General features: G+C 43.0%; 1 protein-coding gene across 1 annotated transcript in view; it reads right to left on the minus strand.

The window, feature by feature from the left end:
- Positions 1 to 1,387: 1,387 nt before the first annotated feature.
- The window catches only part of SLC22A3 (solute carrier family 22 member 3), a 32,185-nt gene continuing 13,960 nt past the window's right edge, over positions 1,388 to 19,612 (minus strand). The window contains exons 3-11 of the mRNA XM_009479688.2: positions 17,593 to 17,747; positions 14,496 to 14,661; positions 13,346 to 13,463; positions 7,667 to 7,764; positions 7,315 to 7,529; positions 4,072 to 4,180; positions 3,715 to 3,827; positions 2,205 to 2,304; positions 1,388 to 1,448 (exon numbers count right to left, since the gene is read on the minus strand). Coding sequence (XP_009477963.1) covers positions 1,388 to 1,448; positions 2,205 to 2,304; positions 3,715 to 3,827; positions 4,072 to 4,180; positions 7,315 to 7,529; positions 7,667 to 7,764; positions 13,346 to 13,463; positions 14,496 to 14,661; positions 17,593 to 17,747 — 1,135 coding nt within the window. The remainder of the gene's footprint in view (positions 1,449 to 2,204; positions 2,305 to 3,714; positions 3,828 to 4,071; positions 4,181 to 7,314; positions 7,530 to 7,666; positions 7,765 to 13,345; positions 13,464 to 14,495; positions 14,662 to 17,592; positions 17,748 to 19,612) is intronic.

Here is a 19,612-nt window from a genome sequence, read left to right on the forward strand (position 1 = left end):
ATATTTACTTATGCCAAATATATTATTTTCTGAGCTAATATGGCCCTTTACAAGAGCTCAGTGGCTTTCTTTTTCTTGTTTAATTGTCTGTTGGTAACAGGATACTTTTTGAACACCACATCTTCTTAAGTCCTTCACTGTAAGGAGTGTATTGCTTGCCTGTCAGTGGCCAGGACCCAATGCTTGATGAAAAAGGTCACACAGCTGAAAGGGAAGGAAGGTTGTCCCTGCTACCTGCTTGCAGAGCCACAGATTCAAACACTTCTGCTACAGGTCAGCTTGAAACAACCAGGACCAGTTAACACTTCCTTCCATAACCAAAGCTCTTGTCTTATCCCTGCTCATCTTCCCAAGACAGCTTAACATCCTTGTCAACAACCCAAGTAATTTATCCCCAAGTGAGAAAGATGACAAACAATAATGGACAGAAGAATTGCAGGTCACCTTGGCAGTGGTCAGGGTGAGGGAATTTGGTTTGTAGGGATGGGCAGAAAGCATGTTTTAGAAGGGAAAAAAATCAGCATGCTCTTGAAAGAGAGGGTTGGAAAAGTACCCAATAGGGGAGAGCAGGCAGAAGCCCTTCCCTTGGAGATACAGGGGTCCCTGGCCAGGGGACAGGACAATGGGGTGGCACATGAACCCCAGCTGGGTCTGGGGGGAGGCACCGATGGGCAGCAGGACAATCTGACCTGCAGAGCTAATGTCCTGTGTAGGATGTGACACCTACATAAAGCCCTGGGAAGGAGAAGAGGAGGACTGCTGCCACATTTCAGAAAGCCCTTGAACAGGGAGGGAAGCAGGGCTTTTGTGGCAGAGGCTTGCTGGGGGAGAGGATCAGACCAGGGCAAGGGTATCCTGATGCACACTTCTGATTCCCATCCCTCCCGATCAGAGAAAGGGCTGTCCTGATCAGCACCCTCCTTCCTGAGCCACCAGATCTTCTATTTGTCCGGATTCTCCAGGGGCGGAGAAGAACAGGTTGAAATACTCATCCTTTCTTCCTCAAAGTCATCCAAATCTTAAACAAGCAGTACCATTTCAAACACTCCCCACCCAAAGGTATATGCTAACAATAGAAATAAATATCTCAAATATATAAAGAAATAAATAAGAGCTCACTGAGCTGGATAGTGCATCTTTTTAAAGCAGTTCGTTCTCTACCAAGAACCACAGAGTGCTCCCTTCCTGCAAACAGCATACTCAGAAAAAAAATGAATTTATTCCATATGTATAGACCAATACACTGCTTGTTTTAAATGTCCTTATGCTTAGTAGAAGAACATGGAGTTTAATCCATACTCTGCAGCAAATTTTGAAGTGGTGGCAGGTGGAGAACAAATTCCCAGTATGGGAACAGGGTTCTTTGCTCAGTGTTGTCCTTCAAAGGTCAAATATAAGAAGAGCTGGTGTCCTGGTGTTTCAGTTTCTTGCCACATTTAACAAAATGACTGAAGAAACAGAAGGGGAGAGGGGTATAAGGGTGAAAGAAACAGGAAAAGATGTAGTCTAAGTTGTAGTCCAAGATGCAGTCTGAAACATTTACTTTCTGCATAGAAAATTTCCTCTTTCTTTAATTTGTACATTGAAGCAGGCAAAAGTTGTTGATGTAATATCCAAAGACACTGCTTGAAACATTAATGTATAGCGCTAGCTCCTCAAGAAATTTAACAAAGGTGTAAATGTTCCCTGCACACCTGTAGTGCAGTGAAAAGCCTGGCTTGCCGTGTGCCAGGAGTGGGAAAGCTGTGCTTACAACTCTTCAGCTATAAATTCATCTTGTATGTGACTTTTCAATGACTTCACAAATTGTGGAAATGCTCCCATGATCAAGGGCCCTTCTTCACAAGATGCTTTGATTGAGGTAATGGCTGGTTTTCTTGAGCAGAGAGTTGCAGGCTATACTTTGCAGTATTTCTCTTGCACACTATTACTTTCTGCTTCTAGAGGTGCACAAGACAACTTCATGTTTCTATGAGAAAAATACAGATTCTATCCCATTCTGCTTTTTTAACAGCCTGCCTTAGTGGTACTGAAAAGTTCATGTTTCTATTGAGGAAAATACCACCTGCTCATAACATCAGCCTGACTAGGGAATTTACTTTGACACTTGGAAAACATCAATAATTTATCACAGCTGATAAGATTGGAGGAGAACACGCTCAGGAAACCTCACCTAAGTAAAAGAAAGAAAATACGTATCATACCTTGAAAGTTGCTCCACATCCTCCACTGTCTCTGGTAAGGAGATTCCCTTTGTCTCTGGTAAAAGCAATACTAGGACACCACAGACAACTGCGAGAATACCTACAATGGACATTGAAGAAATACAGAAGCAATAAGAAAATTGTTACTTTTCTTATTTTCAGGGTTCATTCACTGAGGAATGTTTACTCAGATTAAGGTTCAAGTGAGATTTTTAAAGTGTAACAGCTATTTCTCACTACCCTACTCGTATCAAACACCTTTATGCTACATTAATTTAACCTATTACAAAAAAACCTGAGGGCTAGGCGTTCACTTGCAGCCTGAATTGCCCCAAAAGGGAGACCTTAGAAGTCAAAAACCTGAGATAAGTGCACATGGGCAAGTGCATATAAACTGCACTGGAACCAGGATGGTATTTCTCACATGAGACAAATCTGCCTTCGTTCGAGGGGCTCTACCATGTAGATGCATCTGTGTTTCTTGAGACCATTGAGATTTTCCTGAAATACTCTCTTCATGTATCCATGGCCAAAGTAGATTATGTGATTCAGAATAAAAATTCATCCTTGGGAAAGAGCATTCAGATACAGAACCAGTCTGAAATAGTTCATCAGAAATGGTTATTTTGGAATAATTCCCTGCATAGATATAATTTAAATAATGTAATAAGTCAAAAATAGAAGGGCTGGAGCAAAAACCAAAATGTTCCCTAACTGTTGCACAGTCCTCTCTGATCCTCTCTGATTTTGTAGCTTTTTTCTCAAGACAGGGAGAATTCATATGTCCTTCATCAGCAGAACTTCAGAATTAGATAATGTGAACACTGTTTTTCTAGATATGGCTATTCTTGGAATAATAGTAATCTTTAAAAATGTCTTTTTCCATTTTTGTTTTCAGCTGAAGTTGTCATTAGCACCAATTTCCCTTCTTATTCTATCCTATCCCTTTTGCTTTTTTCCCAGTCACATGTATCTCCTGGAAGTCTGGTTTAGCCACAGACTCCCATTTCCATGTTGGAAATAACTAATTTTTTTACACAAAATTACTCCACAGGGCTTATTTTTTTCAAAAATGCAAGTGAGGAAAAAAATTTGACAGGAATATGAAGTTATGGTTAATACAACATCCATAGTCATAACCGTATTTACCAAAAAACCCAAACCAAGTATTTTGTAAAGGGCATTACCCTCTGCTCTTGGGAGACTAAGTTTACTTCTCTGAAATTACAGAACTTAGCTGTAAGGTTTCTCAGTCCTAAAGCACCTCACATAGTTTCTTTTATGCTTCTTCAGCCAAGTTACCCAAGCAGAACTAAGCTCTTTCATAGTGTGCTGTGAAATCACCCACATTTCACCCATTTGCCATTCAGCATCTTGCTCTAGGCATGAAGGTTGTGAGGGACTGGTCTGAGGATGAGATGAAGCCACACACTACACTTTTGCCCTGAAAGAAAAGCTCTGTTAGGAGGAGGATAGTTAAATCAAAAGTACATTTTAAATCAAATCTTACTGAAAATAATTAGAGGTAGCTCCAACCAAATGGCTGCTAATCGGAAAAGCAGGAATGGGGCTATGACCCCACCTAGGTCACACAAACTCGAGCACAGGGAAACACCGAAGTTTCTGCAAAAGAAAAATAATGCCAGATACTTGAAAGGTGCTCTCAAACAGATGAACAAGCAGGTTAAGGAGCAGAATGTAGACTTAGCTCCAAAATTATCTCGTCAGTATATGCCATCCACATTGAGCAGTGCCTATTCAGTTAGGAAACTCTGAAGAAAACCATGTTTTACTAAACAGCAGTGAAATAGGGAATTGGGAAAAGCAGAGGGAAAAGTCACAAGATTCCTGGGAGCTTTTGACGTACCTCAGCGTTGTAGGGTACAATTCAGTGTTCACAAGATAGACAATTTCAAAAGCCATTGTGATAGCCAGTCTTCCCAGTGTGGCAACTGTTGTTTTGAGCCATGGGATATCTGTTCATTCAAAAAGAAACCCAGGTGAAGTGTGCTTTGCTGCACCAGCAGAGCATTTCTGAGAGCCCCAGGCCGTGTCAGCAGAAGCTACATCACAGAAGCACTGGATTCAGTGCAAATCAGACTGAAAGGCCACTGCTGTAGATATCAATCTATACTGGCATTTATTGCTTTCTAGCATCATGTGAGGCTGCTTTGGAGAATCAGAAATTGGTTCCAGTCGATTGATTTAAGATGCTGGTGGGGCATAACAACATAGGTGGGAGAATGAATACTATAAGCTCCCATGACCATGTCCAAATTGTGCTCTGGAAAGAAGCATTAATTTATATAGGGTTGTTATGCTGTAAGAAACACCCTTGAGTCACCTCCCAAAGCCTTCTGACCACAAATGAGCTACCTCTAAAGGTGCATAGAATCACAGAATCATTTAGGTTGGAAAAGACCTTTAAGATCATCGAGTCCCATTGCAAACCTAATGCTACCAAGTCTACCACTAAACCATGTCCCTAAGTGCCACATCTACGTGTCTTTTAAATACCTCCAGGGATGCTACAGTAAAATAATTTTTCCTAGAGCAGGCCAACTACACTTTATAATTTGTCTAGCCATTGCACATTAGACGCACTCCTAGTAATGCTATTCCTGGCTTTCCTCCCCTTCCCTTCCCTTCCCTTTGTATCTGGCGTGACCGGCCCAGGGGCCTTACACTGCCCCAGTGGCTCTGCCCAGCTTTCCTGGCTCCACTCAAGCCCCGGCGCCCAGCTGCTGCCCTGTATACATCAGCAGGGAGCACTTATACGTCAGCAGGGAGTGCAATGGTCACATCTGCACTGCAGGGCAGAGCCATCCTGTCCCACTGTGTGCAACCTCTCAGCAGTCTGACTGCCCACTCTGGAGAGCTGGTGGCCTCTGGAGAGCGTCACAAGGAATGCAATAAGCACTTCTGCAATGGTCTTGGGAGAGGATAGTTGCTTGTATGGTCTAACTGGGCAGATGGGGAGGCGGATGAAAACAATAAAACATTTCAGTTTGCTCTGAACCAAAAAAATGAGATGCTTGGGGTTATTTCCCTTCCAAAACAAGCAAACAAACACCCATCAAATTTCATCCCATGTTGCGAGACACTGCCTTTGCCCTGAAAAGTTCTGTTTTCAAACACTTGTAAGAAAAGCAAAGGCTGGAAAGAACAAAACAAATCCACATTGTCTCCCTAGCACCCCTGCAGTCCATCAGACCCCTGAGGTGAGGGTGACATCTGTGTGCCTCCTCCCTCTGCCAGGGGACTTGAACTGTGTGAGCACCCCAGCATGACGCAGCTCTCACAAGCTGCTGCTGCAGCTTTTCCTATCTGTATAAACAGGCCTTTCTTGAAAGCAGTACTTGGACCCCAGGTGTCCCATCTGAGAGTATCTAATCCCCAGGCTGTCCTCTCCTCACCTGGGTAAGGTCCCCTCAGCACTTCACTACTGAGAGCAGGCTGATGGCAACATCCTGCTGGCCCCAGGCCACTGCTTTCTCCTCTTGCTCAAGCCATACCAGCCACACACAATGCTCCTGCTCTAACCCCAGACCTGCTGCACTATGCTCAGTATATGGTGTGGCCCAAAATACATGAAGGTGCTAGAGGCAGGTGTCCTGCAGGAGTAATTCCCCAGTGCCGCTCTTTGTTTCCTCCTCCTGCAACAGCTCTAGCTCCAGGTGACCAACAGTCCCTAGTCCCTGCTATCCCAGTGGGTCCTTTGTACTTTTTTAACAGGTGGAGGACAATGCTGGCAAAGTCAGCAGATGATATGGTGACCAGGCCCTCTGTGCCTGAATTGCCATGCCCCACATCGGGGAAGCTGTCACAGGAGCACAGGGCAGTCAGCATCTGCTCAACATGTGGCAGCTCTTCTGAGAGGCACACAGCAGTGGGGACCTGGGGAAAATCCATCAGGACAGCAGATTTAGTCCTCATACACTTCACTGGTCAAACGGATGAATGCAAACAAATGACAACAACATGACATCTCAGGGCACGGTCACACAGCCACCAGTGCCAGCACCAGGAACAGATTTGATCTTCCCTCTCTGTTTCTCTCTCCTGTCATTTCTGCTTCTATTAAAGCAGTGAAGTTCCTTGAGCATACAGTACTAATTTTAAGTACTTTTGGAGGAATCCCTTTAAAGGGAGATTAACTGAGATGGCGGTGAGCAAACACACCTCTTTGAAGGATTCCATTTTGCACTCACCACAAACCTGCCTGTTTTCATGGGCATGTCATACTCTTGAAGTGCCTTCTCATGACTCTTCTCTAGGAAAACGATTGCCCTGCGATTGAGTAACTTCGGGAACTAAAACCTCTAAGGCTGGCCAGGACTGTCCCTTACTTTGTCAGGAACATCCCTGGGGAGGAACAAGCCTCTCTAATGCCTGTTCAGCTGCTGGTCGCCAGCTAAGCTAAGGCAAAGCATGCTGACATGGTAACATTTGCTTCAGAGCACCTCCAAATGCTTCCCTGGGGATAAAAAAAATACACCGGAGGGAAAACAATTTAAAAAAAAGATAGGAGTGCTGGGAAGTCTGTATGCAATATCAGACCTTTTAGTTGTCCTTGAAACCAGATAAGAATGACTTAATCAAAAGCCATACCCTTCCTCCAACCCCTTAACATTGTCCAAACCCCTGGGAGGATGAGGGCAGGGCAACAATGTCCATGTTGTCTGCCACAGCCCCTACATCATGTTGTGGTTTGCATTGTTTTATTTGCAAATGAGAAGATCACCAAGCTGCCTCAGCTAAATCACTGATTTCTTACATCATTGTCTTCCAAGTCAGGGAATGTATCTTCCTGTTATGTTTGTATACTCTTCCCTTGCGTTTGCCTTCAAAAACAATACAGGGCCTTTATACACATTGTTCCTAAGACCACACCCAGCTGTTGCTCACCACCCATCAAAGATACAACCATTACATGTCACAGAGCAATCTACAAGCAAATACAGTATGTTGTTCCATGACTGTGGTGCTGCTTGCGTCACCGGACAATTTTTACTTTTATGTACAGTTTTGTGTGGCCTGCTGTCCTTGCTTAAGAGGTGTCAGAAAGAAGTCATTGACCTAAAGAGCCTGACTTTGGGAAGGGAATTACCTTCTGGCAAGAAGGCAGTAATGAGGCACGCAATTCCTGCCACAATGTTGCTTATTCCAAAGGGAAGGCGCCGGCCAATGCGCTCAATTGTCGCTAAAATTAGGAGAGCAGCAGGCAGCTCCACAGCTCCTGAGATGAAGAACTGTAAGTAGAGGTTTCCTCCGACAATTCCTAGACGCATGACAAGCCCTTGGTAGGTCAGGGCACTTGTGAACCTAAACAGCAAATGGAAAAAAATGTTGAGAGGCAAACAAATGACTACAGGCAGCTGGAAAGACCCTAAAAGTCACAAGGGAATTTTTCTCCCAAACGCCCCACCCTGGTAAGAAGCTGGACTGGCATGGGCACTCACCAGGCATACATCAGGATGAGCGTGTTCCTCCTCATCCCAGGAGTCCTCACCAGGTCGAGAAAAGAGGAGCTGCTGACCTCCTCATTGCTAATAGTGATCTGAGGAGAAAAGTTATCAGTGGAGTCAGCTGTCAGGGGTCAGGCAGGCACTGGGGCAGAGTTTCTGTGTAAACATGGTGCTCAGCAATATTCCAGTCCAGTGAGCAAAGGTGCTGATGAGCCAGCTTGCTGCTTTTAGCACTCCAGAGCAGTGCACAGATATGGGGGAAATAGCTTATAAGTGGACAGGGCTGTGGGCTTTCCTTAACAATGATCGTGCAAAAATCAGAAAAAAATCCCCAATCGTGACTTGAGAGTGGAAAAATTATTTCCTTATTATAAAGTGAGAGAGGCTGACCTGAAGTTTCCTGGAAGGCAGTAAGTGGTCATTGTCAGGGTCACTGGGAGCAGAGCTGCCTTCTGCCAGAGGTGACAGAGAGGAGGAAACCGTGGCAGGAAGGGCAAAGCGATGGGCTGCGGGAAGCAGGGAGAGAGTGGATGAGCAGCAAGCAATGGGCTCGGGAGCATGGCTGGTAGCACAGCTGGGCAGCAGGAAGAAAAGAGGAGCGAGAGAAAGAGCAGATCTGTGAAGGCACTTGGGTGCTACAAAACATTCAACTGATGAAATTCAGACGGTCTTAAAATACACAAGCACTGTGCTGAACACAGCTTTTACCCTGGAAGAAAAAAATCCTGCAAAGTATGAATTAATGGTCCTCATACTGCCTACAAAGTATAGTAAATCTGTTCACAGCTTCCTCCAATACAGTCACAATGAGGCACTCGAGTAAATCATTAGTTAGCAGGTTTAACAATAACAGGAAAGGGCAGGATTTCACACAGCCTGTGTTTACATGTTGGAGTTCATTGCCATAGGATATTGTGGAGCCAGAGTATTAACAGGGCCAAAAAGGGATTAGGCACATTGATGGAGGCTGTTTTTAACTGTGGCCAGCAGTTTTCAACCATGATGTCCAAGCCAGGTGGCAGCCCTTTTGTTTGTATGTTCATTTGGCAGGTAAGGAAGACAAGGAAGAGAAGGCAGAGGTGGTTTCAGGCAGGGACAAACCACGAGGCTGCCCAAGAACTCGCAGCCACAGCTGGGGTTGACATCAGCTCTTCAAAGCAGCTGTGGGAAACATGGGGTTAAACCTGCTGCACCCTTTTTAGGAGGATTTCAGGCAGCCTGGCTGCTTTGACTCTCAGTTATTGCCCCCCTCCTGAGAGAAGGCCTAAGAGAGCAAAGAGAGGAGTAAACCCCTCTCTACGACTGCAGCGCCCGCTGCCCACGTGGGCGCAGGAGCCCAGGGAAATGATCCCGGCTGGTGGGGAGATGTGGGTGAAAGGATGGAGAAGCATGTGAGAACAGGCAGATCTGTGATGAGAGCATGGGTAAAGCCAAAGGCATTGCCCGAGTGTCTTGTCAGCTCAGCCAGGACTATACCCAAATCCTTTGCCCTGTATTTGTTTTTCATATCATAAGGTAGCACAGGTGTTTTTCAGTGGGATTTGGCTGGCTGTATCTATGCATGACTTTTTCATAACTGAGCAACACAAAACTTTGTAAGGGGACAGAGAAACCTCACATTTGTTTGAACTTCCTTTCTACTCCCTCTTGCTTTTCTTCTGTAACCAGAGCCAAAAGATTTCTTCAAAGTGCTGCCACTTCTGCTGCATGCCAGAGCCCTTTGTGGGGCAGGCAGACGTTGCTGGGTTTCTGCACCGCTCTTGCACTCTCTCATATTATGGTTATAAAGCTGCCATGACTTTGTTTATAAGAACAGGCTGCCAGCCATCCGTTGTGACTTTGTGCAAATATGGGTTTAGTTTTCCAAAGGACCAAAGATAAAATCAGCATGGCTGCTACTATATATTTTTATGTTTTAATAAAGTCATAATAACCCCAAAAATGACCAAACTTTTTTTTTTTTTTTTTTTTTTTATGGATGAACTAAAAAATCACTGTGGAAAGTCAGCTCTTTGTGAGGAAAAAATCCTCCTTTTGTTCTTTGAAGTCAAGGAGAGCTTTGCTATTCACATCACTGCAGTCAGGAATTCAATGACAGGGCCCATGTTTCCAAAGATACACTATCTGAAAACTCTGGAAGAAGTTTTAAAACCAACTTCCCTGGCATTTTTATGTCCCAAATTACATCCCAGTTTTTCTGCAATAATTTTTAAAGGTTCCTCATCGCACAGACATATAGTTCTACACGTGCTTAATTCTGCATAGGACAGTACATCCATGTATGTTGGTAACACATATGTATGTTAATTAATATATAATGGAAATATACATGTCTAGATATGGCTAGATTGTAGAAAAAAATATATATACAAAGGGAGAAGGGGTTTTGATACATGACACTCTCAAGAAGCAGCTCTTACTTAGCTGGTTGCAGTCCCTTCTGCTTTTGGACAGACACCAAGAATAAAAAAATTAGCTTGAAAAAAAACATTCTAGGATAATTACAAGCAACTGGACAGACAGAGTTTATAATTTACAATTAACTTAATGAGTTCTGGATGGATCTGAACTGTACCACTGTTGTAACTCTCAGAGCAAAAGAAGCAAATATTTATCTGTTTTCATACAAAGATCATCTGTGGTTTCTGCATGCCAATAAAAATGCAAGGCTGCTACCTCCAGAGCCATGTAAGGGCCACAACCAATGAAATTGTTACAGACATATGTCCCTCCACACTTGCACCACTTTGCCTGAAATTCTGGAGTTGCTGCATGAAAGCAAATTCTGACGTCAGTTAATGTGAGAAATGTACTTGATCCATGACTAATGTGCTTCCCGGAGATGCTCTCTCTCCTCTGGGCACAGCACCAAGGATGATAGACATTGTATATTAAAAAGCTCCCAGGAACAGATCCAGCAAGAATCTGGATGTGTGGAGGTTAATTTGCTGCAGCTGTGAGTGGCTTAGGGTCATGAGCAGGGACACTTAAGAAAAAAAATTCATGAAACTTAAAACAAAAAGCAGGGGAAGACACACATCTCCATTCTGACATGACACTTTGAAAATGCTGATGTTTAGAGAGGGGAAGCGGGTGTAGGAACACAGGACTGAACATGGAGCGGGAGCTGCAGCAGCACAACCTTCCTGCTACGTGTCTCAGGACACAGTTGGCACTGGGTAACACTGAGCAGGACGGGGGAATCTCACCGGTGTATATGCCCCAGCCAAGAACAATAAATGGATTTACCCTTTTCTCTCTCCTTGATCAGTCTTTTGAATTTGTTTCTCTCCCACCAGTTTCAGTCTGCAGTCCTCCAGTTGTGTAAGATGCTACTCCAACATGACTAGCAAAGCTAATTCTGTGTCATGGGACAGCTGAGGGTGATTTCCTGACCTTGGCTGGTATCACAGAGATCTTACGATCACAGAATCGTTTAGGTTGGAAAAGACCTTTAAGATCATCAAGTCCAACCATTAGCCTAACACTACCAAGTCCACCACTAAACCAATTAAGGGTAGAGTCATAATTAATTTCATGTTTCCTGGCTTGGTGGCTGGATTATTTTTTAATGAAAGTAAAAAGAGAATAGAATCATTAAAGTTGGAAAGGTCCTCTAAGATCATCAGTCCAACCATCATCCCAATACCACCATGCCCACTAAACCATGTCCCAAAGTGCCACATCTACAGGTTTTTTGAACACCTCCAGGGATGGCGACTCCACCACCTCTCTGGGCAGCCTGTTTCAATGCTTGACCACCCTTTCCGTAAAGAAATTTCTCCTAATATCCAATCTAAACCTCCCCTGATGCAACTTGAGGCCATTTCTTGTTGCCCTATCGCTTGTTACTTGGGAGAAAAGACCAACACCCACCTCACTACAACCTCCTTTCAGGTAGTTGCAGAGAGCGATAAGGTCCCCCCTCAGCCTCCTGTTCTCCAGGCTAAACAATCCCAGTTCCCTCAGCCGCTCCTCATAAGACCTGTGCTCCAGACCCTTCACCAGCCTTGTTGCCATTCTCTGGACATGCTCCAGCACCTCAGTGTCTTTCTTGTATTGAGGGGCCCAAAACTGGACACAGTATTCCAGGTGCGGCCTCACCAGTACCAAGTACAGGGGGACGATCACTTCCCTGCTCCTGCTGGCCACACTATTCCTGATACAAGCCAGGATGCTGTTGGCCTTCTTGGCCACCTGGGCGCACTGCTGGCTCATGTTCAGCCAGCTGTTTAGCTGTCTTGGTTTCCATCAGAAAAATAGTTCACTGAATAAGCAGAGCTGCTTAGGCTGCCTAGATGATTTATGAAGCCTGTTTCTCACCAGGTACATAAAATCCTATGGGTTTGGGAACAGCTATTTGGTGTTTCAGAAGAGTACCAATAATTACTGCTTTGGTTTCATCCAGAATTATACTCTAGGATTTTGGTGAAGCAACCCCACTTTTTTGGATAAACTGGACTAAATTCTCAGGTTCTCCCTTGCTTAAGAAGAACAAGGACAAAGACCTAAGTAAGATACCAAGCTGTGGGAACCCAGGTTGCCAACTACCTGTTACAAAGCACACACATCATGATGTCGCTTCCTGATAGGATGGGACAAAACAGTGCTCTCCGAACACTGCCATCCCAAACTCTTTGCCTTCAGTCTCAGTGAAAATTTAGTTGTCACACATGATAATTTTATATGTGTATAAAAATGAATGTATATGCATATGCATGTATGTAAGTATAAAAGGATACTACTGTGTACTGATAGACAGACATTTTATGTAGGTCATTTATTTTCAGTAAGAAAATTACCATTTCTTTCTGAAATACTTGTAGTGTATTCAGTATGCCACCTCTGGGCTGCTCTGTGCTAACAATTTGCAGGTGTTTTCCTTAGTTCAAATAATGATTTCTAACATTACTATAGCTATCATTTAGGATCCAGACCTGGTTTGTTACAGAACAGGAACCTTGTCCACATCTGTTGTCGTCACTAAACCATAAGGCCAGTGCCACAATAAACATGGTCTGAGAGCCAGGCAATGCTACCTAGCACAGAACAAGGCAAATGCTGCAATGACACGACAGTGTCATTTGAAATGCATCAGTCCTTTCAGTTCCATCAAGAACACTTGTCAAAGGACTGTAATTATAACACATATTTTCCTATTTTGTAAATAGTGATCTCAGACAATGCATCCCCTATTTTGAATTTTGGAGCATATTTTCCCCCTATTGGGATGGAAGTAAATTTATATTTAAATTCCAATTTTCTACATCATCTTCTCTTTGAGTTGTAAAAGGAAGTTCTAGAAAAGCAGCCAGGGAAGTGGCTCCTGCTGTCTCCACTCACTCTGACAGCTGAAATGGCAGCTGCTGTGAAGTACCATTGGCCCTCAGGCTAGTTTCTGATATTTTGCACAAATTTTTAAAGTAGGAGTGTTGCACATGAAAGACCTGATTCATATTTTGCAAACTTCTATTTTCAGCCCGTATCTTTCCAGACAGTTCATTTTTACCCTCTTTCAATTAACAAAGTAGGTATGGGACTGACAATCTTCTTCTGGTGTGACACTTCAAGAGCGTTGCCCATCACATAAAGAGAATGCATTTTAACACAACTGAACCTTGAAAAGATTAAGAAAGTTTAGAAAAAAAAACTTTAGCTCAAACAGATGACTACCTCTGAGTAATGTGGTGAGAGAGATTTCCCATTGTGTTTTGCAATGTTGTGCATTATTTTTAATGCCTCCTCTCCCTTTTTGCGTGTCAGGAGCCAACGTGGAGATTCAGGAACCACCCTGTAAGAACGCAGAAGTCATAAATAGGGGTTTTGCCCTTTAACATCATAAGTCAACCAAAGTTCTTTGCCTCTTGCCTGTGTTAATACACAATACACCAATTTTTCAGTCTTTGGGACACAGAAACTTTTGTGGACTGCTTTTCCAGTCAGTCTCCTGCAAAATATCTGATCCTTGTGGGCAAGAAAGAAAACAATAGGCTATATCAATACTCTGCAAAGCTGAAAAATAAGAAATCTAACTATTGTATTTGCACAACAGATGTCAAAAGTATGATAACCAACAAGCAAACAAGGCGCCTATAGAACAGCAAGGAACAATGAAAGTCATCACTAAACACATGTAGCACCAAGTACAGGCAGACCAGGAAACTTCTAGCTGTATCATTATAAGATAGACACACATACTTTCAAATGTGTACATATTTTATAAACTGAACACAAAGCAATACTACTGATTGGTGTTTCAGTTTCTGCTAGCCTGGATGATTCACAATTTAAAAGTTCACAACAGGCCATGTTTAAGGAAGCAACATGCAGGAATATGGTATGTGGATTAGTTTCTTTGGATCCAGCCCTCAGGATGGCTGCACAGGTGGGCACTGGGACAGGTGTTCACCACCAGTATAGTGGTCTGCTTTCTCGTTAGCTGTACTGCCCTGTACACCAAGTTCAGGTTTGAACTGAGTATGTAATAAGAGGTAAAGATGGCATCCCATGGCTGATGGGAAAAGCAGACTTTTGTCAAGTTAACCAGATAAGCAGCCAGCCTCTGGCTAAGCAGGAGCAGAGCAGGGTTCTGTGAAGGGCCAGCTGTGGCTGATGAGAGAGGCAAACCCTGGGCAGAAAAAGGAAAGTAATGTGTGTCTGTGATTCACTAAAAAGAATTAAAAATGCCAAAATCAACAATATGCCAATATCTTCTTCCTAACCTACAACATCTTGCACACTGGAGACTTGGGACCTCAGCGAGGGTCTCAACGTGCTTGAATAGCAATAGCAATAATGACAAGAGCAATGACTGCAACGTTACCAGTAGTAGAGCAGGAAGAGGAAGTTGGGCAGTGAAATGGCAAGCTGGATCCCCTGCCAGGTGGGAACCAAGTACGCAATTCCAGGGAGAATCATAACTCCCAGGGTGAAGAACATCTGAATCACAATCCCAATGATCCGCTGGTCAGAACCAACAATCTCTGTCACTGAGCAGAGAGAAAGCCAAAATAAACAACACAGAAACAAACCTAACTGGAAAGAAAAATATTAGTGGTGGAACATAATGAAGGATAGTACTGTATCAGGTCACAAGTCTGTATAGCCCAGTGTCTTGCCTTCAGCAGTGTAAGCACATCACCAAGGCTGTCCAGGGCAAGCACAGGTGACACCTCCTCATCAATTCACCCACCATTCTTCAGCTAGAGGGTTTTCTGACTGCATGTTTACTAATGAATTATAGAGAGCCAGACAGGGGTTTGAGACAGCATCGTGATCATGCTTAGTGGTAAATTGTTAGCACTCTTTCTGGCATAGTTTTGGCCCATGGCCCAGACTAGAGGATCTTCCAGGCAGGAGTTGCTCCCAGTGGGTAATATGGACAAGGCATTTGTGGGGAAGACAGTTTAGCCATACCATGCTGGTTGCTCTGAGGGCTATGCTATGGTATGGTCCACAGGTTTTTTTATTTATTAGAAGAAACATAGCCATTGTTGTTATTTTTCTAATCCTTTGGTGGATTTTTTTATTCTGTGAGTGTGTCTAATCACTTCTGAAACCCATGTAGGCTTATATTTCAGGCCATGAGATCTGTAGTTGAGATGAGCGATGCATGAAGAAGCATCTCTTGTTTGTTTCAAAACTATCACCACTACCTAGCCTTCAGAGTAAAAGCAGAGGGTTTTATATGTATGGTTTACAATACACAGAAAACTTTTTTTTTTTTTAATTTTACTAAAGAAGACACAATTTTACAAGTAACAGTGATTTGTTTCAGCTGGCAATGCAGGGGGATATGACATCATTACTATTTTTATTGACTGTTCATCATGTCTGCACAGCTCAGGGGCAGCTCCATTGTCTAAAGGTAGCTGCTCAGCACTGGCCCAGGAATAGCTGGGTTGTATGTAAAAGCAAAGCGAGGTTCTTGGGGCAGTCTGTTGTGATTCTGAAGCCCAGATCAGTAGTTTGGGAGATGTATTAGTGGCAACCATCCTCTCGGCAATCTGTACATGCCTTTTAAAAGATGTTAGGTTGCTAAATACTCTGGGTGATCCTGGGACATAAGAGTAGATCCCTGAAGGGATTTAGATGGAATCACTCTCTCCAAGAACTAAGCACCTTGCTTAGGGCTGCAGTAATACACTGTGCCTCAGGATGCCATATCTTTGAAACTTTCCCTGAAGGCAGGCAGTCCACTCTGGGCATTGCAAAAAGTTCCTTTCTGTTAAAACTTGGCCATTTTAAGGAAGCCATGAGTCTGTCATAAAATATTTTGCTGCTTAGAGCACTTGCTAAAGTTTTAGGATGACATCTCATTTTAAAATTAGGCCATGTGTTTGGAAGTGAGGGGAAAAGCAGCTTCTGGCCCTTTTATTGGATCTTGGACCTGAGCTGCTCAGCAGTGTAACTTTGCCCAGAAAACTTAGGTGTTTCTGGGCTTTACTTAGATGCTGAGAGGGCTAGACAGGGAGTTGGAAGAAGCATGTTTGCACCTACGTCATCACAGTGTTCCCAGGTCTCACTGTAATCATTTCAGTCTGGCTGCAATTCTGCTCTCACTCGTCTAAATTCCACCAGGATTTAAAAACAAAAAAAAAATGTCACAGGCGTCACAGACTACAGTGATGTTACAAATTTTTACACTATATAGTGATGTTATCACTGTGTTTTGGATTATCACAGTAGATTACTGAATGGCTGATTTTCTTTTTAAGTAAATCTGGTGTCTCATCCTTAGTAGGATACTTTCCTTAATGCCATGTTATTTCATGCTATAGAGAAGAGTTTCCCTTTCTGAACCTGGCAGTCATTCAAGATGCCACAACAATACCCTTTCTCATTAAAAATAAGCTTGCTATGTGAGGAGCTTCATTGCTAGGCCATGACTATTACCTATCAAAAAGTCTGGATCCCTGCTGTTTTGCTGCTATTTATAAAAAAGCTTCCCTTCCTTTTCCCTTTTCAGAAAATCATAATCCTAATATGGACCCTGGTGTCCAGTCTGGCACTAATCAAAGCCTCCCAGCTAAAGAAAGAAGAACAGCTGTCCAAGTGTCTGTTCTCCCAGTGAGGAAAAGCAGCTAACTCCTCTGAGCATCTGTGGAAGATGTTCAGACTCTGCCAAAATTAACCATGTCCCTGTTTGTGTATCCTGTTTGATTTGAGGTTTGCTCTGCAAATTTTGATCATCTTGGTGATCTTCTATGTAATAAGAAAACCTATAATACATACACATTCTAGTCCTCCACCTCTTATTTATTTACGTTAATCCCTCCCCATGGGAGTCCATAGATTAGATAGCCATAAAAGTCCTCAGATAACATCAACAGAAGGAGCTGCATTGCTACTGAATTGCCTATGGCCAGCTGCACATAGGCATGTTCAGATACCACAGTGTTGGGTACAAAAGGAGAGCGTGGACAGTTCTGAAGGACACATCACTCTTGTTAGTCTGCCCTAGTGCATTACTTCTTCCTCACTCTTCTCCATGAGGAGAAGACCTTCTCTATGAGGTCAACCATATCAGTACTGAGTAACAGAAAGAGTTTGCACTTGTTGCCATTCTCAGAGGCCACCTCTGTACCAGCAAATTAGCAGATGCTGCCAGGTAAGGGAAAACTAGACTGCTTAGCTGCTAGAAGGGTCCCCAGCATGGTCTGGACACAAGCCAATGGCTGCTTCCATAAAAATTCAGTTCAGGCATGAGCTTAGACTACAATTTGCATGCAGCCACCTTATGTTGGAGGACAAATACATTAACTAGGATGGACTTGGGTTATTCCTTGTCTGCTGACCCCAGGGCCAGTTCTTTGCTCCCAGGAAAAATCATTATCAAGAGCAGACATAGCTGGACTCCTTGTCCTCCAAAAATCCCTCACTTTTCCTAAGCAGAAAAGAGAGAAGATAACAGCTCTCACCGATCACGTAGCATGTCATCCAGGTTCCCTTGGCAAACACACCTTGGAGAAAACGGAAGATCAAAAATACAATAAAGTTTGGTGCGAATGCCACTATGATACCACATATCCCAGCCCCGAGACAGGAGAGCAGGTAGATGAGGATTCTGCCGTATCTGTTGAAAAAGGAAAAGAAAGTGAAAAGCATGAAAAGCCACAAAGAGGGTTTTTTCCCTGGCATCTCATTTTAATGCTAGATCTGAAAGTGCCTTTTTGAGACCAGCCTTGTTCCAAAGGGAAGCTGCCTGAAATTTTGTAGTGTTGGCCCTTGGGATACTGGACTCTTTTCCCTGCAGTAGTTACCACTGTCTTTATGTCACTGTCATGGTTTAGCCCCAGCCAGCAGCTAAGCACCACGCAGCCGCTCGCTCACTCCCCCTACCCCGATGGGATGGGGGAGAGAATCGGAGGAGTAAGAGTGAGAAACACTCCTGGGTTGAGATAAGAACAGTTTAATAATTGAAATAAAGTAAAATAGTAATACTAATAGTAACAGTATAATAATGATAATAATAATAATGATACACGAAGCAAGTGATGCACAATGCAATTGCTCACCACCCACCGACCGATACCCAGACAGTCCCCGAGCAGCGATCGCTACTCCCTGGCCACCCCCCCCAGTTTATATACTGAGCATGACGTCATATGGTATGGAATAGCCCTTTGGTCAGTTTGGATCAACTATCCCGGCTGTGCCCCCTCCCAGCTTCCTGTGCACCTGGCAGAGCATGGGAAGCTGAAAAATCCTTGACTAGCATAAGCAGTACTCAGCAACAACTAAAAACATCAGCATGTTATCAACATTCTTCTCCTACTAAATCCAAAACACATCACTATGCCTGCTGCTAGGAAGAAAATTAACTCTATCCCAGCCGAAACCAGGACAGTCACTAATTTTAAAACTGGTGATGTCCTCACCAGTCCCCCTTCTATTTTAGAAAACAGTTTATATTTTTGTAGCTAAACTATGGCCCATATGTTACAGTTCAGATTTTTGATCCAGTTGAAATAAGGGCAACTTTTGTTGGGGATTCCTGTTTTCACAAACTAGTCTCCTAATAGTAATTACAGCCAGCTCTGTGAAAGTAAGTGATTTCTTCTTTAATTACTTTATGTGATTTTCCAGTGTTTTGTTTAGGTTTAAGACCGCTTGTTTTCAAAGTCTGCCTAATGTATTCATGAGTCTCATTTTCCAGCAAAAACCATCATTATTAATAGGTGTACCCAAGGTAAGTCATGATTCAAAAAAAACCCCAAAACCTCCCTGTAGTTTTATGGCAACTGTGTCCTTGGAACACAACTAGAATTTCCATTTTGATCTCTTCTGCGTTGTTATTGTTGCTGTTTTAAGAAGAAGAAACTGTGAAAACTGATGTAGCTGTTTATCTTACCAAAAAGTGTTTGCAAGAATATTTGTTTGTTCATTTTGTTCAAAACGTTTCATGAGAAGAATTTATATGGGACAAAAATCAGGGTATTTTCAAACAGATCCATTCTTTTGAGTGCTGTCAACTGGTCTGGCTGCAACACATTCCCCAGTGCTATCAATGTGCAACATTCATAGCTGTACTGTAGGCTACATTATAATTGATACACAAGTACTCCTAGTCATACTATTTTATTTTAGTAACTAGCTGTAATATCTCTACTCTTACACAGTCTTAAGGTGCTATTATTATAACTGCCCCACCAGACACTGAGCAGAGATATCTTAAGTTAGCCAGTGCTATGGTATCTTTTCCGTCTTTATCCCTTATTACTATATTCCTTGGAAAGGTCAGGTTTTCCTTAAAAGTATTTTTGTTTGCTAGTTAAAAATTTGTTATCTGAGATGACATTCCAGATAAGTCTGTAAGTATTCCTGCCTACAAAGAAATCATACATTAAGTTATTATTACTATTATTACAGATGCCAAATTAAAATAAAGGAGGCAGAAAGAATGTATTTTAAGACCTGAAGAAATATTTCTGCCAGTGA

Source organism: Pelecanus crispus, chromosome 3 (assembly GCF_030463565.1).
Source record: "Pelecanus crispus isolate bPelCri1 chromosome 3, bPelCri1.pri, whole genome shotgun sequence".
Classification (NCBI taxonomy): domain Eukaryota; kingdom Metazoa; phylum Chordata; class Aves; order Pelecaniformes; family Pelecanidae; genus Pelecanus; species Pelecanus crispus.